Source organism: Schistocerca cancellata, chromosome 3, assembly GCF_023864275.1.
Source record: "Schistocerca cancellata isolate TAMUIC-IGC-003103 chromosome 3, iqSchCanc2.1, whole genome shotgun sequence".
Lineage (NCBI taxonomy): Eukaryota > Metazoa > Arthropoda > Insecta > Orthoptera > Acrididae > Schistocerca > Schistocerca cancellata.
This window is the reverse complement of record NC_064628.1, coordinates 168,165,819-168,184,124: the sequence shown is the minus strand read 5'-3', so window position 1 is coordinate 168,184,124 and position 18,306 is coordinate 168,165,819. Positions and strand designations below refer to the sequence as shown.

At 44.2% G+C, this 18,306-nt stretch overlaps 1 protein-coding gene across 1 annotated transcript in view; it reads left to right on the top strand.

Moving 5' to 3' along the window:
- The window catches only part of LOC126174794 (juvenile hormone esterase-like), a 100,453-nt gene that overhangs the window by 72,426 nt on the left and 9,721 nt on the right, over window positions 1-18,306 (top strand). Inside the window, exons 5-8 of the mRNA XM_049921164.1 lie at window positions 4,527-4,720; window positions 5,575-5,731; window positions 10,969-11,135; window positions 16,045-16,189. Of these exons, the coding sequence (XP_049777121.1) occupies window positions 4,527-4,720; window positions 5,575-5,731; window positions 10,969-11,135; window positions 16,045-16,189 (663 nt within the window). The remainder of the gene's footprint in view (window positions 1-4,526; window positions 4,721-5,574; window positions 5,732-10,968; window positions 11,136-16,044; window positions 16,190-18,306) is intronic.

Here is an 18,306-nt window from a genome sequence, read left to right as displayed (position 1 = left end):
CTGTGCTTCGAATTGTTCCATGAAGAAGTTGGCCACCACTGGACTGAGAGGACTACCCATGGCGACGCCTTCCAGCTGTTCGTAGAAATCGCCATTCCACGTGAAATAGCTCGTGGAGATACATGCATGGAAGAGATTTTTGATGTCTTGCGGGAATATGGAACCGATGTGCTCCAGAGCGTCGCTGAGTGGCACTTTCGTAAATAACGAAACAACATCAAAACTGACCAGGATGTCGTTTGGCGCAAGTTTCAGTTTCTTCAGCTTCTCAATGAAACGTCCTGAGTCCTTAATGTATGTGTGGCTGGAGCAGAGAGACCAGGTGCTTCGCCAGTTTATACCTTGGTGAGCCAGGAGCGCTAACGATCGGTCTCAGTGGAACGTTGTTCTTACGGATCTTGGGTAATCCATACAGCCAAGGTGGTAGGGCTTCTGTGTTGCGCAGGTTTCTCTGTATGTCCGCCGGCAGAGAAGACGCCTTGATTAATCGATTCGTATTCCGAGTGATACGCTGCGTCGGATCTGCGCTTAGTTTTCGGTACGTCGTCGGATCCAATAGGTCTCGGATCTTTTGCTCATAACCTTCGGTCTTCATTACGACGGTCGCATTCCTGTACTGCAGTGAACGACCGTCGCAGGTAGCAAGAGGAGAACCGCACCGGAAATGACCGCGGAGAAGCCCTCGGACGTTGGCGCGCCAGGTACATATAGTCTGCGGCCGCGAGCTCGCCTCCAGTTAACCACCGGCAATGGAGGGTGAAGCTTTGACAATGCCAGCCACTCGTGCTGGCGAAACGTCCGAAAAATCATTAGATGAACGTCGGCCGAAGAACACGAGACAGAAGCCAATAGGCAGTTTGATAACACGAAATGTTTGCGTGGTAGGGTAATTATGCTATACGCGTACGTGGAGACAGTGTTTGCGCAGCAATCGCCGCCGACATAGTGTAACTGAGGCGGAATAAGGGGAACCAGCCCGCATTCACCGAGGCAGATGGAAAACCGCCTTAAGAACCATCCACAGGCTGGCCAGCACTCCGGACCTCCACACTAATCCGCGAGGCGGATTCGTGGCGGGGAGCGGCACGCCTTCTCGCCCGGAAAGCAGTGAGTTAGACCGCACGGATAACCGGACGGACCATGTACAAAACATACTGGGCGGGCTAAAGTCACCTCCAACTGATAATGAATGATCTGGTTTTTTCCGCACTACTGAGCGTAGACTTCCTTTGAATTATAGTTAAACTGTTACAGGGCCGGCGGAAACAACCAATAGTTAACTTTAGTTCACCTAGGCATGCTACTTCCGTCTAGATAACTTGACAGTCAGACTCAATGGCACTGAAAGCGTATAAATTACTGACTTCAATGAACAGCCACAGCAGAACTGACCTCCTGAACGGAGGGTGTAGTTATTTATACAAACATTCAATACATCGGAATATACGGACGTAAGATGTTTCAAGAACCTTTCAGTGCTGATAATTGCTAAATAAATTGCTGTTGGTAAGGTTTAAACTGATGATCCACAGCACAGCAGCCGGTGACGTTAACTACTACGCTGCACAGCTCGCGTCAGTACAAACAGGGCTTCCGAAAGATGATCAGTGTGTGATGTACACTCCTGGAAATTGAAATAAGAACACCGTGAATTCATTGTCCCAGGAAGGGGAAACTTTATTGACACATTCCTGGGGTCAGATACATCACATGATCACACTGACAGAAACCACAGGCACATAGACACAGGCAACAGAGCGTGCACAATGTCGGCACTAGTACAGTGTATATCCACCTTTCGCAGCAATGCAGGCTCCTATTCTCCCATGGAGACGATCATAGAGATGCTGGATTTAGTCCTGTGGAACGGCTTGCCATGCCATTTCCACCTGGCGCCTCAGTTGGACCAGCGTTCGTGCTGGACGTGCAGACCGCGTGAGACGACGCTTCATCCAGTCCCAAACATGCTCAATGGGGGACAGATCCGGAGATCTTGCTGGCCAGGGTAGTTGACTTACACCTTCTAGAGCACGTTGGGTGGCGCGGGATACATGCGGACGTGCATTGTCCTGTTGGAACAGCAAGTTCCCTTGCCGGTCTAGGAATGGTAGAACGATGGGTTCGATGACGGTTTGGATGTACCGTGCACTGTTCAGTGTCCCCTCGACGATCACCAGTGGTGTACGGCCAGTGTAGGAGATCGCTCCCCACACCATGACGCCGGGTGTTGGCCCTGTGTGCCTCGGTCGTATGCAGTCCTGATTGTGGCGCTCACCTGCACGGCGCCAAACACGCATACGACCATCATTGGCACCAAGGCAGAAGCGACTCTCATCGCTGAAGACGACACGTCTCCATTCGTCCCTCCATTCACGCCTGTCGCGACACCACTGGAGGCGGGCTGCACGATGTTGGGGCGTGAGCGGAAGACGGCCTAACGGTGTGCGGGACCGTAGCCCAGCTTCATGGAGACGGTTGCGAATGGTCCTCGCCGATACCCCAGGAGCAACAGTGTCCCTAATTTGCTTGGAAGTGGCGGTGCGGTCCCCTACGGCACTGCGTAGGATCCTACGGTCTTGGCGTGCATCCGTGCGTCGCTGCGTTCCGGTCCCAGGTCGACGGGCACGTGCACCTTCCGCCGACCACTGGCGACAACATCGATGTACTGTGGAGACCTCACGCCCCACGTGTTGAGCAATTCGGCGGTACGTCCACCCGGCCTCCCGCATGCCCACTATACGCCCTCGCTCAAAGTCCGTCAACTGCACATACGGTTCACGTCCACGCTGTCGCGGCATGCTACCAGTGTTAAAGACTGCGATGGAGCTCCGTATGCCACGGCAAACTGGCTGACACTGACGGCGGCGGTGCACAAATGCTGCGCAGCTAGCGCCATTCGACGGCCAACACCGCGGTTCCTGGTGTGTCCGCTGTGCCGTGCGTGTGATCATTGCTTGTACAGCCCTCTCGCAGTGTCCGGAGCAAGTATGGTGGGTCTGACACACCGGTGTCAATGTGTTCTTTTTTCCATTTCCAGGAGTGTATATGGAGTATGACAACTTCTGTAAAGGACTGTGTCTCTCCATACAGTACGCAGCCACCGCCAGACAGTACTTTGGCCTGTGTGCGTCCATTCCGAATAAGAGCAAAAACCGTACACCCACCACCACCAACTCCTCCACTACCGCCACCATTCCTCAGCATTGTGGAACGCAAAGGAAGTTGACAAGGAACACCTGGGACTGAACTTAGATTAATGTCGTGGTGGTCTCTTTACCAAAAAGAGGAGGTTTTTTCTGATGATCACCGTAGAAGAGTGTGAAGGCGCCCAGATAACAACGAAAGTTTCAGGAATCCAATCTCATCGGATCATCACGGAGATATGTCAGTAATATCGGATATCGGACGCGTCTTGTCGTTATCGAGGGTAATGTTTTCTGTGACACATTTCTCAGTTCCACAGGCTGGTTGTGTGCGAATCCCGGCCGGATTGGAGATTTTATCTGCCCAGGATCTGGGTGTTTGTGTTGTCCTCATCATTTTATCATCACCAACATCATTTGTGACAGTGTCTTGGACTTTGTAAAAATTGGACTGTAAAAATTGGAACTTCGTGTGGGCGCTGATGACCGAGCAGTTGAGCGCCCCACAAACCAAACATCATCGTCATCTTACTTACTCTCGACGATCCCATGATGGAACCCATTGGGACAGGCTTAGGCAGCAACATCTCAGTCACTTTGAGGAAAACATGCTAAGCTAGATGAAAGTAGATTACAGTGAGTGGGGTGGCGCAATTTTAATCCTTGTTACCCCTCACTCGATGCCTGCACGCGTTTCCAGACACACATCTGGTTTATGGGTAGTTTAGCTTTCGAAAGCCGAAAAAATCTTCCATGTACAGTATATACCGGAAGATGGAATCATATTATCCTCAGGTCTATTACATTCCGAACTGAACACGTGAATTCCAGGATCGCTTCAGCCGAGTTCCTTCACTATGCTATCAAATTGCTAATACAGGGTGAACTCCTATTTTCCTTCCTACACTTCTAGAGACAAAACGGATCACAAGTCTCTTAGATGCTCTTCGCATTTACACTACAGTAGCCTCTGAAATTAACAGCAAATATTGGGACTCTCCACAGCCGCTTTCCTATTTACACTCACGACTGCTGGGGTCTTACACTGCAAACCTCTCCTGTGTATAACTGTCAAGAAAAAACGCTGCCACGGTGGATAACAGACTACCTGACTTTCTTCATCCAATAATATAAAAACTTTCGTAAATCTATTAAAGGTATTTGAGACTTTTTGTAAAAGAATTTATAACAGTTTTACCAACTTTATAAAGTTCTATGTTGTGAATTTTTTCAATACCAAGTTTAAATTCATATTAACGTTACACTAACTCTAAGGCAGTGGAATATAAGTTTCCCCAGATACCTTAGAAAATTTTATATCTAGAATAACAATGTAATACGAAGCTTGTTTTGTTAATATTCTACTTGGCTTTTCGACGGCAGGCCTCTTCCATCGAGCGATCTCACAAAGTGGTGTGGCGTTGTCACCGTGGGGGTTGCCAGAACCGGCCGCAGCGGAGAAGGCGCGCAGTTTGGCTACCCTGGTGGGATGTCCTACAGAGCCGAGTGCTGCACAGGTCGAATGTCTCAGGAGTGTCGACGAATACAAAATCATCGCCACTGAAGAGAACTTTCATGTACGTTACCGTTTATTGTGCGGAAATTAGTAAGCGTCTTCTGCTCAGAAACATAAATTACCCGGTTTAGTATAACTCAAATAGTTCAGATGGCTCTGGGCACTATGGAACTTAACTTCTGAGGTCATCAGTCCCCTAGACTTAGAACTACTTAAACTTAACTAACCTAAGGACATCACACACATCCATGCCCGAGGCAAGATTCGAACCTGCGACCGTAGCAGCAGCGCGGTTCCGGACTGAAGTGCCTAGAACCGCTCGGCCACAGCGGCTGGCTTTAGTATAACTGCAACAAAGAAAATAAAAAATAAAATAAAATAAAAATATAAAAATCAAATTTTTTTGAGACGGCGTACATGAAACAGCGCAAATAAAACATAAAATTCACATCTAGAAAATGATATTTTTATAGCAATATAGTTTTATACACAGTGGAAATTAACCACGATTACCTTTAAATTTGACAACTCATGAATTAGTCAGTTTAGTGGTATTACTTTACACTTAATTTAAAATATCTTGCAAATTATTTCCCCCTGTAATTACTTTTCAGTCCTAGGAAGTTTTTTAGCTCATTGCCACTAGTGCTCACTTATCCTTTGTTTACAATAGGAGTACCTGCGAGCACAGTGTACTCAATTAAATATTCCATAATTATTTTCGGTAGTATTTTTAGTGGGCGAAAAAGTACCATCGAGGAAAAGAAAAAAACAAAAGGAAAGTACATACGCTCTAAGTTGATGAAATTAACTTAATACGTTTTAACTGTGAAAGACTTCTGGAACTAATGTGAGTAATAGCTTTTTCTTTAAAAAAATGAGTCATTTCCAGTGGGTAATTTACTTATTTTGCAGGAATGGATGTTCCATCCCTTAATAACTTTCCGACCTGTGGTGGAAGATGAAGGAGAAGATGCATTCCTTTCTCAACATCCAGTTGATATGGAGCCTCATACTGTGGTACCATGGCTGATGGGAGCAACAAAAGAAGAGGGTTGTTTAGTGACAGCAGGTGCTGTTCCCCATGTTATTAAATTATTGTAAGATTAAGAGCAACGAGAAGCAGCGTTTGCCTGCACTACATGCATTACGTGCTACATACTACTGCTTTGGGATTTAAAATCACATATAAACTTTGTTCAGATTGCTGTTCACAACTGTAGTAATCGCTCTGTGCTGCTAGTTCCTCATATTATTATTCACTGGCGTATTCAGGAGTGTTGTCATAGAAATATATTCATTTTTTGTTTGAGATACAGAGCAGCTACAGTACTAGATCGATGTGTTCTTTGATATCACGCATGAATGCCCGCAGGGTCGACGAGCAGATGCGCAAAACTATAGACCTATATCTCTGACGTCGATCTGTTGTAGAATTTTAGAACATGTGTTTTGCTCGAGTATCATGTCGTTTTTGGAAACTCAGAATCTACTATGTAGGAATCAACATGGATTCCGGAAACAGCGATCGTGTGAGACCCAACTCGCTTTATTTGTTCATGAGACCCAGAAAATATTAGATACAGGCTCCCAGGTAGATGCTATTTTTCTTGACTTCCGGAAGGCGTTCGATACAGTTCCGCACTGTCGCCTGATAAACAAAGTAAGAGCCTACGGAATATCAGACCAGCTGTGTGGCTGGATTGAAGAGTGTTTAGCAAACAGAACACAGCATGTTGTTATCAACGGAGAGACGTCTACAGACAATAAAGTAACCTCTGGCGTGCCACAGGGGAGTGTTATGGGACCATTGCTTTTCACAATATATATAAATGACCTAGTAGATAGTGTCGGAAGTTCCATGCGGCTTTTCGCGGATGATGCTGTAGTATACAGAGAAGTTGCAGCATTAGAAAATTGTAGCGAAATGCAGGAAGATCTGCAGCGGATAGGCACTTGGTGCAGGGAGTGGCAACTGACCCTTAACATAGACAAATGTAATGTACTGCGAATACATAGAAAGAAGGATCCTTTATTGTATGATTATATGATAGCGGAACAAACACTGGTAGCAGTTACTTCTGTAAAATATCTGGGAGTATGCGTGCGGAACGATTTGAAGTGGAATGATCATATAAAATTAATTGTTGGTAAGGCGGGCACCAGGTTGAGATTAATTGGGAGAGTCCTTAGAAAATGTAGTCCATCAACAAAGGAGGTGGCTTACAAAACACTCGTTCGACCTATACTTGAGTATTGCTCATCAGTGTGGGATCCGTACCAGATCGGGTTGACGGAGGAGATAGAGAAGATCCAAAGAATAGCGGCGCGTTTCGTCACAGGGTTATTTGGTAACCGTGATAGCGTTACGGAGATGTTTAACAAACTCAAGTGGCAGACTCTGCAAGAGAGGCGCTCTGCATCGCGGTGTAGCTTGCTCGCCAGGTTTCGAGAGCGTGCGTTTCTGGATGAGGTATCGAATATATTGCTTCCCCCTACTTATACCTCCCGAGGAGATCACGAATGTAAAATTAGAGAGATTAGAGCGCGCACAGAGGCTTTCAGACAGTCGTTCCTCCCGCGAACCATACGCGACTGGAACAGGAAAGGGAGGTAATGACAGTGGCACGTAAAGTGCCCTCCGCCACACACCGTTGGGTGGCTTGCGGAGTATAAATGTAGATGTAGATGTAGATACCGTCTCCTGCATATTTACTCTTATTTCTGACGGCAATTGTCTCACCAAACTACAATTCGACTTCCAACAAAACAAAACAGAACACGAAAATGAGCTCTCTTTGAGTAGACTGACATTATTACACTAACTTAATGAGTACGTCAATATGTCAAACAGTACAACAGATATTTGTACAGCTACACCATACCAGACGAAACCTACACCACCTTAAATTTGAGTTATTGGCCAGGAACTTTTACTAGATTCTTCTACTTCTGAACTCTGAAGTCTTGAAATATCCATTTAACTGGATAATTTCGGTCTTTTCTGCTATTCCTAAGAGATCTGTTTAGTCTTATGTATGTATATGAAAGTTGATAATTCTGACGATTAACATGATGTCAGTCCTACCTGTGCATATACAGAAAAGTTCATAGAGTTATGCCATTGTGTTGCATGACATTTGATTGGATTTGATATTAGAAAAAGTCTGATACGATTCTTGTTGTATAAATTAAATTTATATGACATTCAGTAAAATCTTAAAAGTACGAGGGTCAGTCAAAAAGTAATGCCTCCTATTTTTTTTCTACGTTTAATTGTCAGGAAATTTAAATGCAATTACATAGGTTGAAAACCACAACATTGAGGATCATTTTGTCATTTTTCAATGTAATCTCCGCCCATCTCTACAGTTTTGGTCCATCTTTGAACAAGGGCATGTATCCCAGCACGGTAAAAATCACAGCTCTGCTTCCTAAGCCATTGACGCACGGATGTTTTGACGGCCTCCTCATCCTCAAAATGAATCCCACGATGAGCATCTTTTAGTGGCCCGAACAGATGGAAGTCTGATGGTGCCAGGTCAGGGCTGTATGGGGGATGAGGCAAAACTTCCCATCCAATTTTGACAATCTCATCAGAGGTGTGACGACTGGTGTGTGGTCTTGCATTGTCATGCAAAAGAAGAACATCTGCCATTGATTTTGTTGGGCGAACTCGCTGAAGACGTGCTTTAAGTTTGTTGAGGGTTGTGACGTATTGAACAGAATTTATTGTGCATCCCTGCTCCAAAAAATCAACCAGAATCACACCCTCTGTATCCCAGAAAACTGTTGCCATAACTTTCCCTGCCGATCGCACAGTTTTGAATTTTTTCTTCCTCGGCGAGCTTGTGTGACGCCACTCCATTGACTGCCTCTTTGATTCGGGTTCAAAAAGATGCACCCATGTTTCGTCCCCGGTCACAATTTTTTTCAGAAACTCATCTCCCTCCAAACGGAAGCGCTGCAACTGTTGGGAGGCTATTGTTTTCCTTGCCTCTTTATTCTGATCGGTTAACATTCTTGGAACCCACCGTGCACAAACTTTTGAGTACCCCAATTGTTTAATAATCGTGATCACACTGCCTTTACTAAGAGAAATAATGCGACACACTTCATCTGCAGTCACCCGACGGTCACCACGAATGATGTCATCAACTTGCTGAATGTTGTGTGGAGTCACTGCACTCACCGGCCTGCCGCTCCGCTTTTCGTCAGTCAACGGTGTTTGCCCTTCAGCTTCCTTACAACGACGAACCCATCGTCTAACAGTGCTGACATCCACTGTCACAACACCATACACCTTCTTCAGTCTTTCATGAATGCGTATGGGCGTTTCACCTTCTGCATTCAAGAATTCAATCACACAACGCTGTCTCAAACGAACATCGATGTCGGCCATCTTACAAACTTCTGCTGTGCTGCCACCTGTTGACACAGAAAGTTACTACTGCAGTGGATTGCAGAAGAAGGTTTGAGGAATGGCGCCAAATTCAAATTTTTCACTTAACTTAATTTCTTTAAGTAGAAAAAAAATGGGAGGCATTACTTTTTGACCGACCCTCGTATTAATCATCTGCTTTCATGGCGCTGTGTTGCAGAACTAAAACTGCTTTGTATAGTATGGATGTTGCTCACTTTGTTAGGTGTTAGTTACAAGAGTAATATTAACGATACCACAAAAGTAAGATGCAACTAGGGTGCCTTCATGATTTTTTTTCCTTTTTGCTGCATGGAATATTGAGTAAAAGTAGGTGCAATAATTTATCGACTAACCCTGAGTAATACTGTTCTCGATCTACAAATGGTTTTCCTAAAGGCAAAGTGAGCAGGTGACATTATTCAACTGAAACAAACTCAGACTAGTAGTTGAGAAATTTAGTAGTGAAGAAATTCGAAGATATTCAAGAAGATAGAACTATAGAAAAAAATAAGGTGAAATAGTCGGATGAGAAGAAAAGAGCTCATTCTGAGAAAATAAAAGAGCTTAGAGAATTGAGAGAGAAAAGGGAACTATTTACCTTGATATGTTCACATGATCCTTAGTTGGCCTGAAACGAAATAAAAAGATTGAAAACATTCCTTTTCCATACAGTCAGCTTTAAAATGAAAGTACGAAAAATAATCTCATTGGCTAACTGGCTGACTCGCGTACTTCATGATAATGAAGCTATGTACACATAATACATCCATAATATATGTGCCTTAAAGCGACAGTTTAAATACTGAATGTAGCCAAATCACTGAGCTTGTTTTTAAGCATGAAGGTCCAAAGTCTGTTTTTAATCAGCTCCACTTTCGGAAACGATCATAAGTGAGAGTGTTTTGCTACCATAAGTGATATATATGTTCTCAGAGCGACCTCCATATTTGAAAATCGATATTTTTTTGCTTAATAGTTCCTAGTCTGGACTAAATGAGGTCTGAAAGATGTCAAGCTTTTTTAATAAGTGCTACCTACTTTGCCAATTGAAGTGCCACAAGTTTTACTGAGCGTCTCTGAACTTTTCATGTGTCAGAACGCAGAGTTTGGGAGGCGATTGCTTACTTAATTGACATCAGCTGTCCACCAAAATTCAACCGAATAAACTTACATAAAAATTACTTTTCAGAGTATAAGAGGGGAGACACTATAACATTAATATAAAGAAGGTATTTTAAATTTTTGTGGTGCAAGTGCCTTCATGATGTGGGACCTTTGAGTGCAGTGTAGATACTACACCCGTAAATGCAGCTACTAACTACATCCATAGCTTTCCAGAAGCTAGAAGCTCTCTCTCTCTCGCAACCCCACCCCCTCCTTCTCATGCGCACGCACACACACACACACACACACACACACACACACACACACACACACACTAAAACATGTTTCGTCTCGTATTACTAGTTGCTGCTGCAGAAAGTATTACCTCTACCATCTCCAATACGAGGAAAATGGCCGAGCTCATGTCCCACATGCATGCTCAGGCTTCCAAGGCTTTTCGAGGGACTACTTTCACTGACTTCTCCTTTTATCTTCATTAACATGTGCTTGAGTTAATTTAACGCCGTAGGCTATCCAGTAGAAGTGTTATTCTTTGACTCATTCCGAAGAATATTTATACCTCCACTGCTTCACTCGTATGAAGTTGTTTCTCACATCAGTTTCACAGAGCAAACCGAAGTTTAAATATGGAACGTTACATGTGCTCGTCCTCTCTAAGACAATACTACATTTACTAAAATGTTACTATTGAAACTTTTATTCAGAAGTGTTACATAATTAATGTGATGATATTTTACTGTTGCCTCTAACTTTTTCTGCAGCTTTCTTTTCAAATGAGACCTTGCTACGGGAGTTTGAACGCGACAGCGACAGATTGTTCCCATTGACTTTACTATACCGTTCGTCTCCAGAAGCGAAGGTCATCACAAAGAAAATATATGACTTTTACTTCCCATCTGGCACTCTCTCTCTTACTGCTCTAACACAAGTAAGTATTAAATCAGTATACCGAATTCACCGTTTGCGGAGGTTAGAAAAATGTTAAAAATAAGATTTTTGGTTTTTTGTGTATGAAACTTTCTTATCATAGTTAGTCAACAGGATCATAAAATAATTTAGAAAAACCAACATCACCTTTTATACAGCCGAGTTCTACCTGATGAGGATAGAGGCCTTCACATTAATGGCACTTCAAACCAACAACCAGGATATGCAACGTGTGATAATTCGGAGACACAAATTTCATCAAAACGTTATTGGCCTGACGGTCCTCTGGCAGCCAAGGGACTTGCTCCATACGGAATACTTTAAACATTTTGAACAATCCAGAGACGGTCTACTGAAGTTGCAGCTCCTTCAAACAGTATATTATTTTCGATCTTCTCGTTGGTGAACAAAATCCGCCAGACGATCTAAATACGTGCTACGCAGTGATCAGGGCGCCCATCGACTAGAAGAGGGGAGAATACATTAACCCAAACAGATCTCCCTCTTTAGGTCTATGGCAGGTCACTACATTTCCTCTTGTAACATATTTCTGCCCCACTTAATTCATGCCCCATTTTTGCACTATAGTAAAGACTTCGTGTGATGAAGATTGAGAAAAATGAGTCGAATATAATTTATCTTTCTGTCTCTGGGGTGAATGAAACAGTAGACGCTAGGTGACTAGGGCATTAACAAAACGCAGTGTGAATGAAAGTTATGCTAAACGAGTCTCTCTAGATACGGAAGACCCAAGATCGAAGTGACAGTGGATAATTTAATTAAGAAATCAGCAACTAAATATTAAAAATGCCAAGAAGGAAATGGACAAGTTAGCGTTGTAAATCGCTTACTAATGAAATAGTACATGCGAAGACGGAAAATCAAAATGGAAGAGACAGAGATGGAAATACATTTACAAATGGAAATTGTGGCAGAAATCATGTTGTGTAGTGGAAGAATGAGCATACTGTCGTAGGGCTATTGTAAATACAAGAAATGTATTCTCATTTGTGAATACCTGGAGATTCCATCTATACAATTTATTGGCTACGTACGAAAGCTTGTGCCGGACTGGACTCGAACCCGGATTCGCAGCTGTAGGCGAGGGGTCGCCTTAACCACTTCGGCTGTCTCAGCACGCTTTCAGGGCCGATCCAAACCTCCATGTGTCACCGCGTGTCTACATCCTGCACCCGCACAGTCACTTTGATTATCAGACAGATAGACTTTTTTATTACTATCGCAGCCTTTGCCTAGGCATGTAAATACTACACGCACTGCTGCAATCTACAGCTGTACGAAATACAAGAAATGTATCCACGATTGGAAATACTATAAGACTCCAGCTGTACAATTTATTGGCGACATATGAAAATCTGTGACAGAGAGGGATTCGAAACTGGTTTTTTACTTTACACCAGCAGTCGCCTTAACCACTTCGGCACATATTGCATAGCATAAATTTAAAAACAAATACTGCGAATAGTGTTTACAATGACAGGCAAATCCGCGACGACGACAAGTAAGTCTTTTCCTGTGTGAGAGTCACAGTGATTGTGCGAGAGCAGAACTTGGACACACGCTAACATATGGAAGTTTGGGACAGTCTTAGAAGCGCACTCAGATATCCGAAGTTGTTAAGATGACCGCTCGCGTAAAGTTGGAAATAGAGTTTCGAATCCTGATCTGACAAAAATCTTCGTGTGTCACCGATAAATTGTACAGCTGGAGTCTTATCGTATTCGAAATTGCAAATACATTTAATGTATTTCATACAGTTGTAGATTGCAGCATTCCCTACACACATAAAAGCATGTCTCAGTAACATTGCATAATAGATTGGTAAACACTCACGGCAAATAGTAAAATAAATAAATGTCGTGCAGCTATCAGCCTGCTGGTACACTTTCGTATTTGACGCCACTTGGACTTGCGTGTGTGTTTGGCTGCCTGTTATATCAAGTGGCGACTTATTTGCCTTCAACAGCCGGGCTTAATCAATCTCCAGACTTTTCCCCCACCAAACAATGTGAAATGGTTGTCGAGATTCGAACCTGCGGTATCCGCATCAGCAGACGGTGACGCTAGCCACTAGAGAACCGAAACGTTTCGTCCACGTGAAAGATATGAATTCATTGGCTAATATGTTTTAAATGTAGGAAAAAGTGCAGATAATATCGCAGGTAAAGTTGTACAGTTAAGTGAGCAAGTAATGACTGACATAGCACTGTATGGTAGAGGAAGTAGGTGAACTCGATTATGATTTATAAAGTAAGTTGGATGCATACAAAACAGGAGGCATTTGAGCTTGTGTGTAAAATCTGGGCAACTGACGACATACGATCAGATAATTATCCAAAGAAAATCACTGCACAAAAAAAGGCACGAAAGGAATATGTGAAAACTGTTTGACGATAACAACCTACACTTATAGATTCCTTACTGCAGTAATAAGACAAGAATGGGAAGGTACTAAAAGGAATTCTGCATACTTTAACGAAAGGTAAAGAATGTGCAGAAACAATTATGTGCCCCAAGTAACTAAAAAATGGATTAAGAAAATAAGCCACGTTCATAATACACCCCACCATACTTGCTCCGGACACTGCGAGAGGGCTGTACAAGCAATGATCACACGCACGGCACAGCGGACACACCAGGAACCGCGGTGTTGGCCGTCGAATGGCGCTAGCTGCGCAGCATTTGTGCACCGCCGCCGTCAGTGTCAGCCAGTTTGCCGTGGCATACGGAGCTCCATCGCAGTCTTTAACACTGGTAGCATGCCGCGACAGCGTAGACGTGAACCGTATGTGCAGTTGACGGACTTTGAGCGAGGGCGTATAGTGGGCATGCGGGAGGCCGGGTGGACGTACCGCCGAATTGCTCAACACGTGGGGCGTGAGGTCTCCACAGTACATCGATGTTGTCGCCAGTGGTCGGCGGAAGGTGCACGTGCCCGTCGACCTGGGACCGGACCGCAGCGACGCACGGATGCACGCCAAGACCGTAGGATCCTACGCAGTGCCGTAGGGGACCGCACCGCCACTTCCCAGCAAATTAGGGACACTGTTGCTCCTGGGGTATCGGCGAGGACCATTCGCAACCGTCTCCATGAAGCTGGGCTACGGTCCCGCACACCGTTAGGCCGTCTTCCGCTCACGCCCCAACATCGTGCAGCCCGCCTCCAGTGGTGTCGCGACAGGCGTAAATGGAGGGACGAATGGAAACGTGTCGTCTTCAGCGATGAGAGTCGCTTCTGCCTTGGTGCCAATGATGGTCGTATGCGTGTTTGGCGCCGTGCAGGTGAGCGCCACAATCAGGACTGCATACGACCGAGGCACACAGGGCCAACACCCGGCGTCATGGTGTGGGGAGCGATCTCCTACACTGGCCGTACACCACTGGTGATCGTCGAGGGGACACTGAATAGTGCACGGTACATCCAAACCGTCATCGAACCCATCGTTCTACCATTCCTAGACCGGCAAGGGAACTTGCTGTTCCAACAGGACAATGCACGTCCGCATGTATCCCGTGCCACCCAACGTGCTCTAGAAGGTGTAAGTCAACTACCCTGGCCAGCAAGATCTCCGGATCTGTCCCCCATTGAGCATGTTTGGGACTGGATGAAGCGTCGTCTCACGCGGTCTGCACGTCCAGCACGAACGCTGGTCCAACTGAGGCGCCAGGTGGAAATGGCATGGCAAGCCGTTCCACAGGACTAAATCCAGCATCTCTACGATCGTCTCCATGGGAGAATAGCAGCCTGCATTGCTGCGAAAGGTGGATATACACTGTACTAGTGCCGACATTGTGCATGCTCTGTTGCCTGTGTCTATGTGCCTGTGGTTCTGTCAGTGTGATCATGTTATGTATCTGACCCCAGGAATGTGTCAGTAAAGTTTCCCCTTCCTGGGACAATGAATTCACGGTGTTCTTATTTCAATTTCCAGGAGTGTATTATGCTCCTAGAGAAGCATTTAACACTGTAAAGCTGAGCAGCCATGCGAAATCTTGAAGGTAAAGAACAGGCAATACGAGGAATGCCCAGAAAGTAAGATCCGATCGGTAGCAAAATGGAAACCACAGCGAAAATTCGAGGTGTTTTATTTGGCATGAGTTAGCTACACCTTCCAGCTACTCCCCTACATACTCACTTCTCCGACTTTGACATATACGTATCATAGTGTTGTACCAACATTCTAATAGCCTCGTCATAAAAAGCAGCAGCCTGTGCCTTCCACAAAGTCTAGACGCTGGCCTTCACGGTGCCAGAATATTGTATTCATAGCCAGCGGTTCACGTGAGCAGAGGTGAAAATTAGAGGGCGGCACGTCCGGACTGTAAGGCGGGTAATCAATCACTTTCCATCGGAAACGCTACAAGAGAGTCTTCATAGCTTCTGCAGTGTGCGGCTGAGAATTGTCGTGACGAAGGAAATGCGTGAGAGTTACGTTCAGTGGGGTTGTACGAAGTCAGGCGAAATCTCTCTTCAGGCACACATACGTGGCGGGAGACAATATTTTCTAGGCATCTTTACATCCTCGACGCGATCGACTGATATACTATAGACACTGCCCAACAATCTGAGCAAAGGGTCATCGGATTTTCTCTCGGTGGTTTTCATTTCATGACTGATCGCAACTTACTTTCTGGATACCCGTTGTACATAGACAGATGAACAATCTAGTATGTCAGTAAATCTCAAATGTCTAAGTGATTTAAGAGAATGTACTCATACAAAGTAACTTTACATCCAATTATTGATATTATGGAGCTCAAGTGATTACACTGAAATGCTAAACATTATTCTTCATTTAGTTCAAGAATAATACAACCGCATTTCTAATTTAAATGTGAATTCTAAAGACATGTATCACTTACGAAACAGTTTATTTCTCTATTTCCAGTTGTACACGGATCGCTATGTTACCTGGAATACAGATGACTTGGCAAGAAAGTACAAGGACAGGGCTCCCGTGTACCTGTACCTGTTTTCGTACAACGGCAAGTTCAGTCTGTCGGTATCGTATGGAGCTCAGGACAAGGACATAGGTAAGACTACGCTGAATGCTGCTCTTCTCTGCAGCAGTCTCAGTGACGCTATTAAAAACCTGTCGTGCTAAGGACCCTTTAAAGTTACTCTAACATATTTCATTCTCCTAGTAATACAACACAGATTAATGAATAAGTGTAAATTAATGCAACGGAAGACACAGTATTCTGATACGCAACACTATAGGCAAAGCTGTTACGCCTCAAGAACTTACATTTCCTATGTTAGGGTTCTAGTAAAATAAGGTACTATTAATTGTTATGGAATATTTGGGGAAATATAACATTTTTACTTCAGCTACTTCAACTTACAAGCGCAACCTTCACCACCATCATTATGACTACCATCATTTGACCTATTCTCCTGGATAGGCTTCCGCCAGTCTGCCACTCTGCTTCCCCCAGATTTCCCATTGTCCGACACTGTTCGCCCTAAGAATCCATTTTATTCCTACATTGCTTACCAGGGTGAGTCAATAAGTTACCAGTTTTGATAATTTGATACAACAAGAGAACACAATTTCTGTTGATACATTCCAACAAAGTCAGCCTGATTTTCAGTGCACTTGGCCCCAGTTGCACAAGCTTTCCAATGCTTTCTTGAAAAGTGGCCTTCGGAGCGCAGCAAGCCACGTAGACTCAGGTTCCTCCACATATTGACACGAGGTGAACCGATGGCCTCTTGAAGCATCTTTAACTGGACCACACAGATGGTAATCTGACGGTCATAGACAGAGACTGCATGTCTCGCAGCGGTCTGCGCTGAAAAAGGTGTTATTCAGGATTTTGTCACACTATTGGGACAGGGCGGTGTATACCCCTCCAAGGCTCTCTGAGCAACCCTTATTTTGTGATTGGTTTTCACACGTAAGGTCTACAAATTATACGTCTATAGGTCTATATCAAAAATGTTAATACACTCTGTTTGCAAGGCTTCCTTTTCAGATTCGTCGGAAGGACAAAAAATTCTGTTTAGCTTAACAAAATTACTGCAGGTCTTTAATATTCTCCTGTTTGTTTCGTTGACTGCCTGAACAGTTGTCTTCCGTTCTCCATACTACAAAAAGCTAACCAGGAAGTTCTAAGATTCTATAGCTAATGTGAATTATTTACTATTTGATGTCTTGGTTTATAATTATATCTCAGTATAATTGATTTGCATACACACTTTCATACTCGATCTACTATGTTCTTCCATTCGTTTTTGACGCTGCTGCTGTTGTTGTGGTCTTCGGGCCTGAGACTGGTTTGATGCAGCTCTCCATGCTACTCTATCCTGGGCAAGCTGCTTCATCTCCCAGTACGTACTGCAGCCTACATCATTCTGAATCATCTCTTGGTCTCCCTCTATGATTTTTGCCCTCCACGCTGCCCTCCAATACAAAATTGGTGATCCCATGATGCCTCAGAACATGTCCTACCAACCAATCCCTTCTTCTAGTCAAGTTGTGCCACAAACTCCTCTTCTCCCCAATTCTATTCAATACCTCCTCATTAGTTATGTGATCTACCCATCTAATCTTCAGCATTCTTCTGTAGCACCACATTGCGAAAGCTTCTATTCTCTTCATGTCCGAACTATTTATTGTCAATGTTTCACTTCCATACATGACTACACTCCATACAAATACTTTCAGAAATGACTTCCTGACACTTAAATCTATACTCGATGTTAACAAATTTCTCTTCTTCAGAAACGCTTTCCTTGCCATTGCCAGTCTGCATTTTATATCCTCTCTACTTCGAACATCATCAGTTATTTTGCTCCCCAAATAGCAAAACTCCTTTACTACTTTCAGTGTCTCCTTTCCTAATCTATTTCCCGCAGCATCGCCCGACTTAATTCGACTACATTCCATTATCCTCGTTTTGCTTTTTTTGATGTTCATCTTATATCCTCCTTTGAAGACACTATTCATTCCGTTCAGCTGCTCTTCCAAGTCCTTTTCTGTCTCTGACAGAATTACAATGTCATCGGGAAACCTCAAAGTTTTTATTTCTCCTCCATGGATTTAAATGCCTACTCCGAATTTTTCTTTTGTTTCCTTTACTTCTTGCTCATTATACAGATTGAATAACACCGGGGAGAGGCTACTACAACCCTGTCTCGCTCCCTT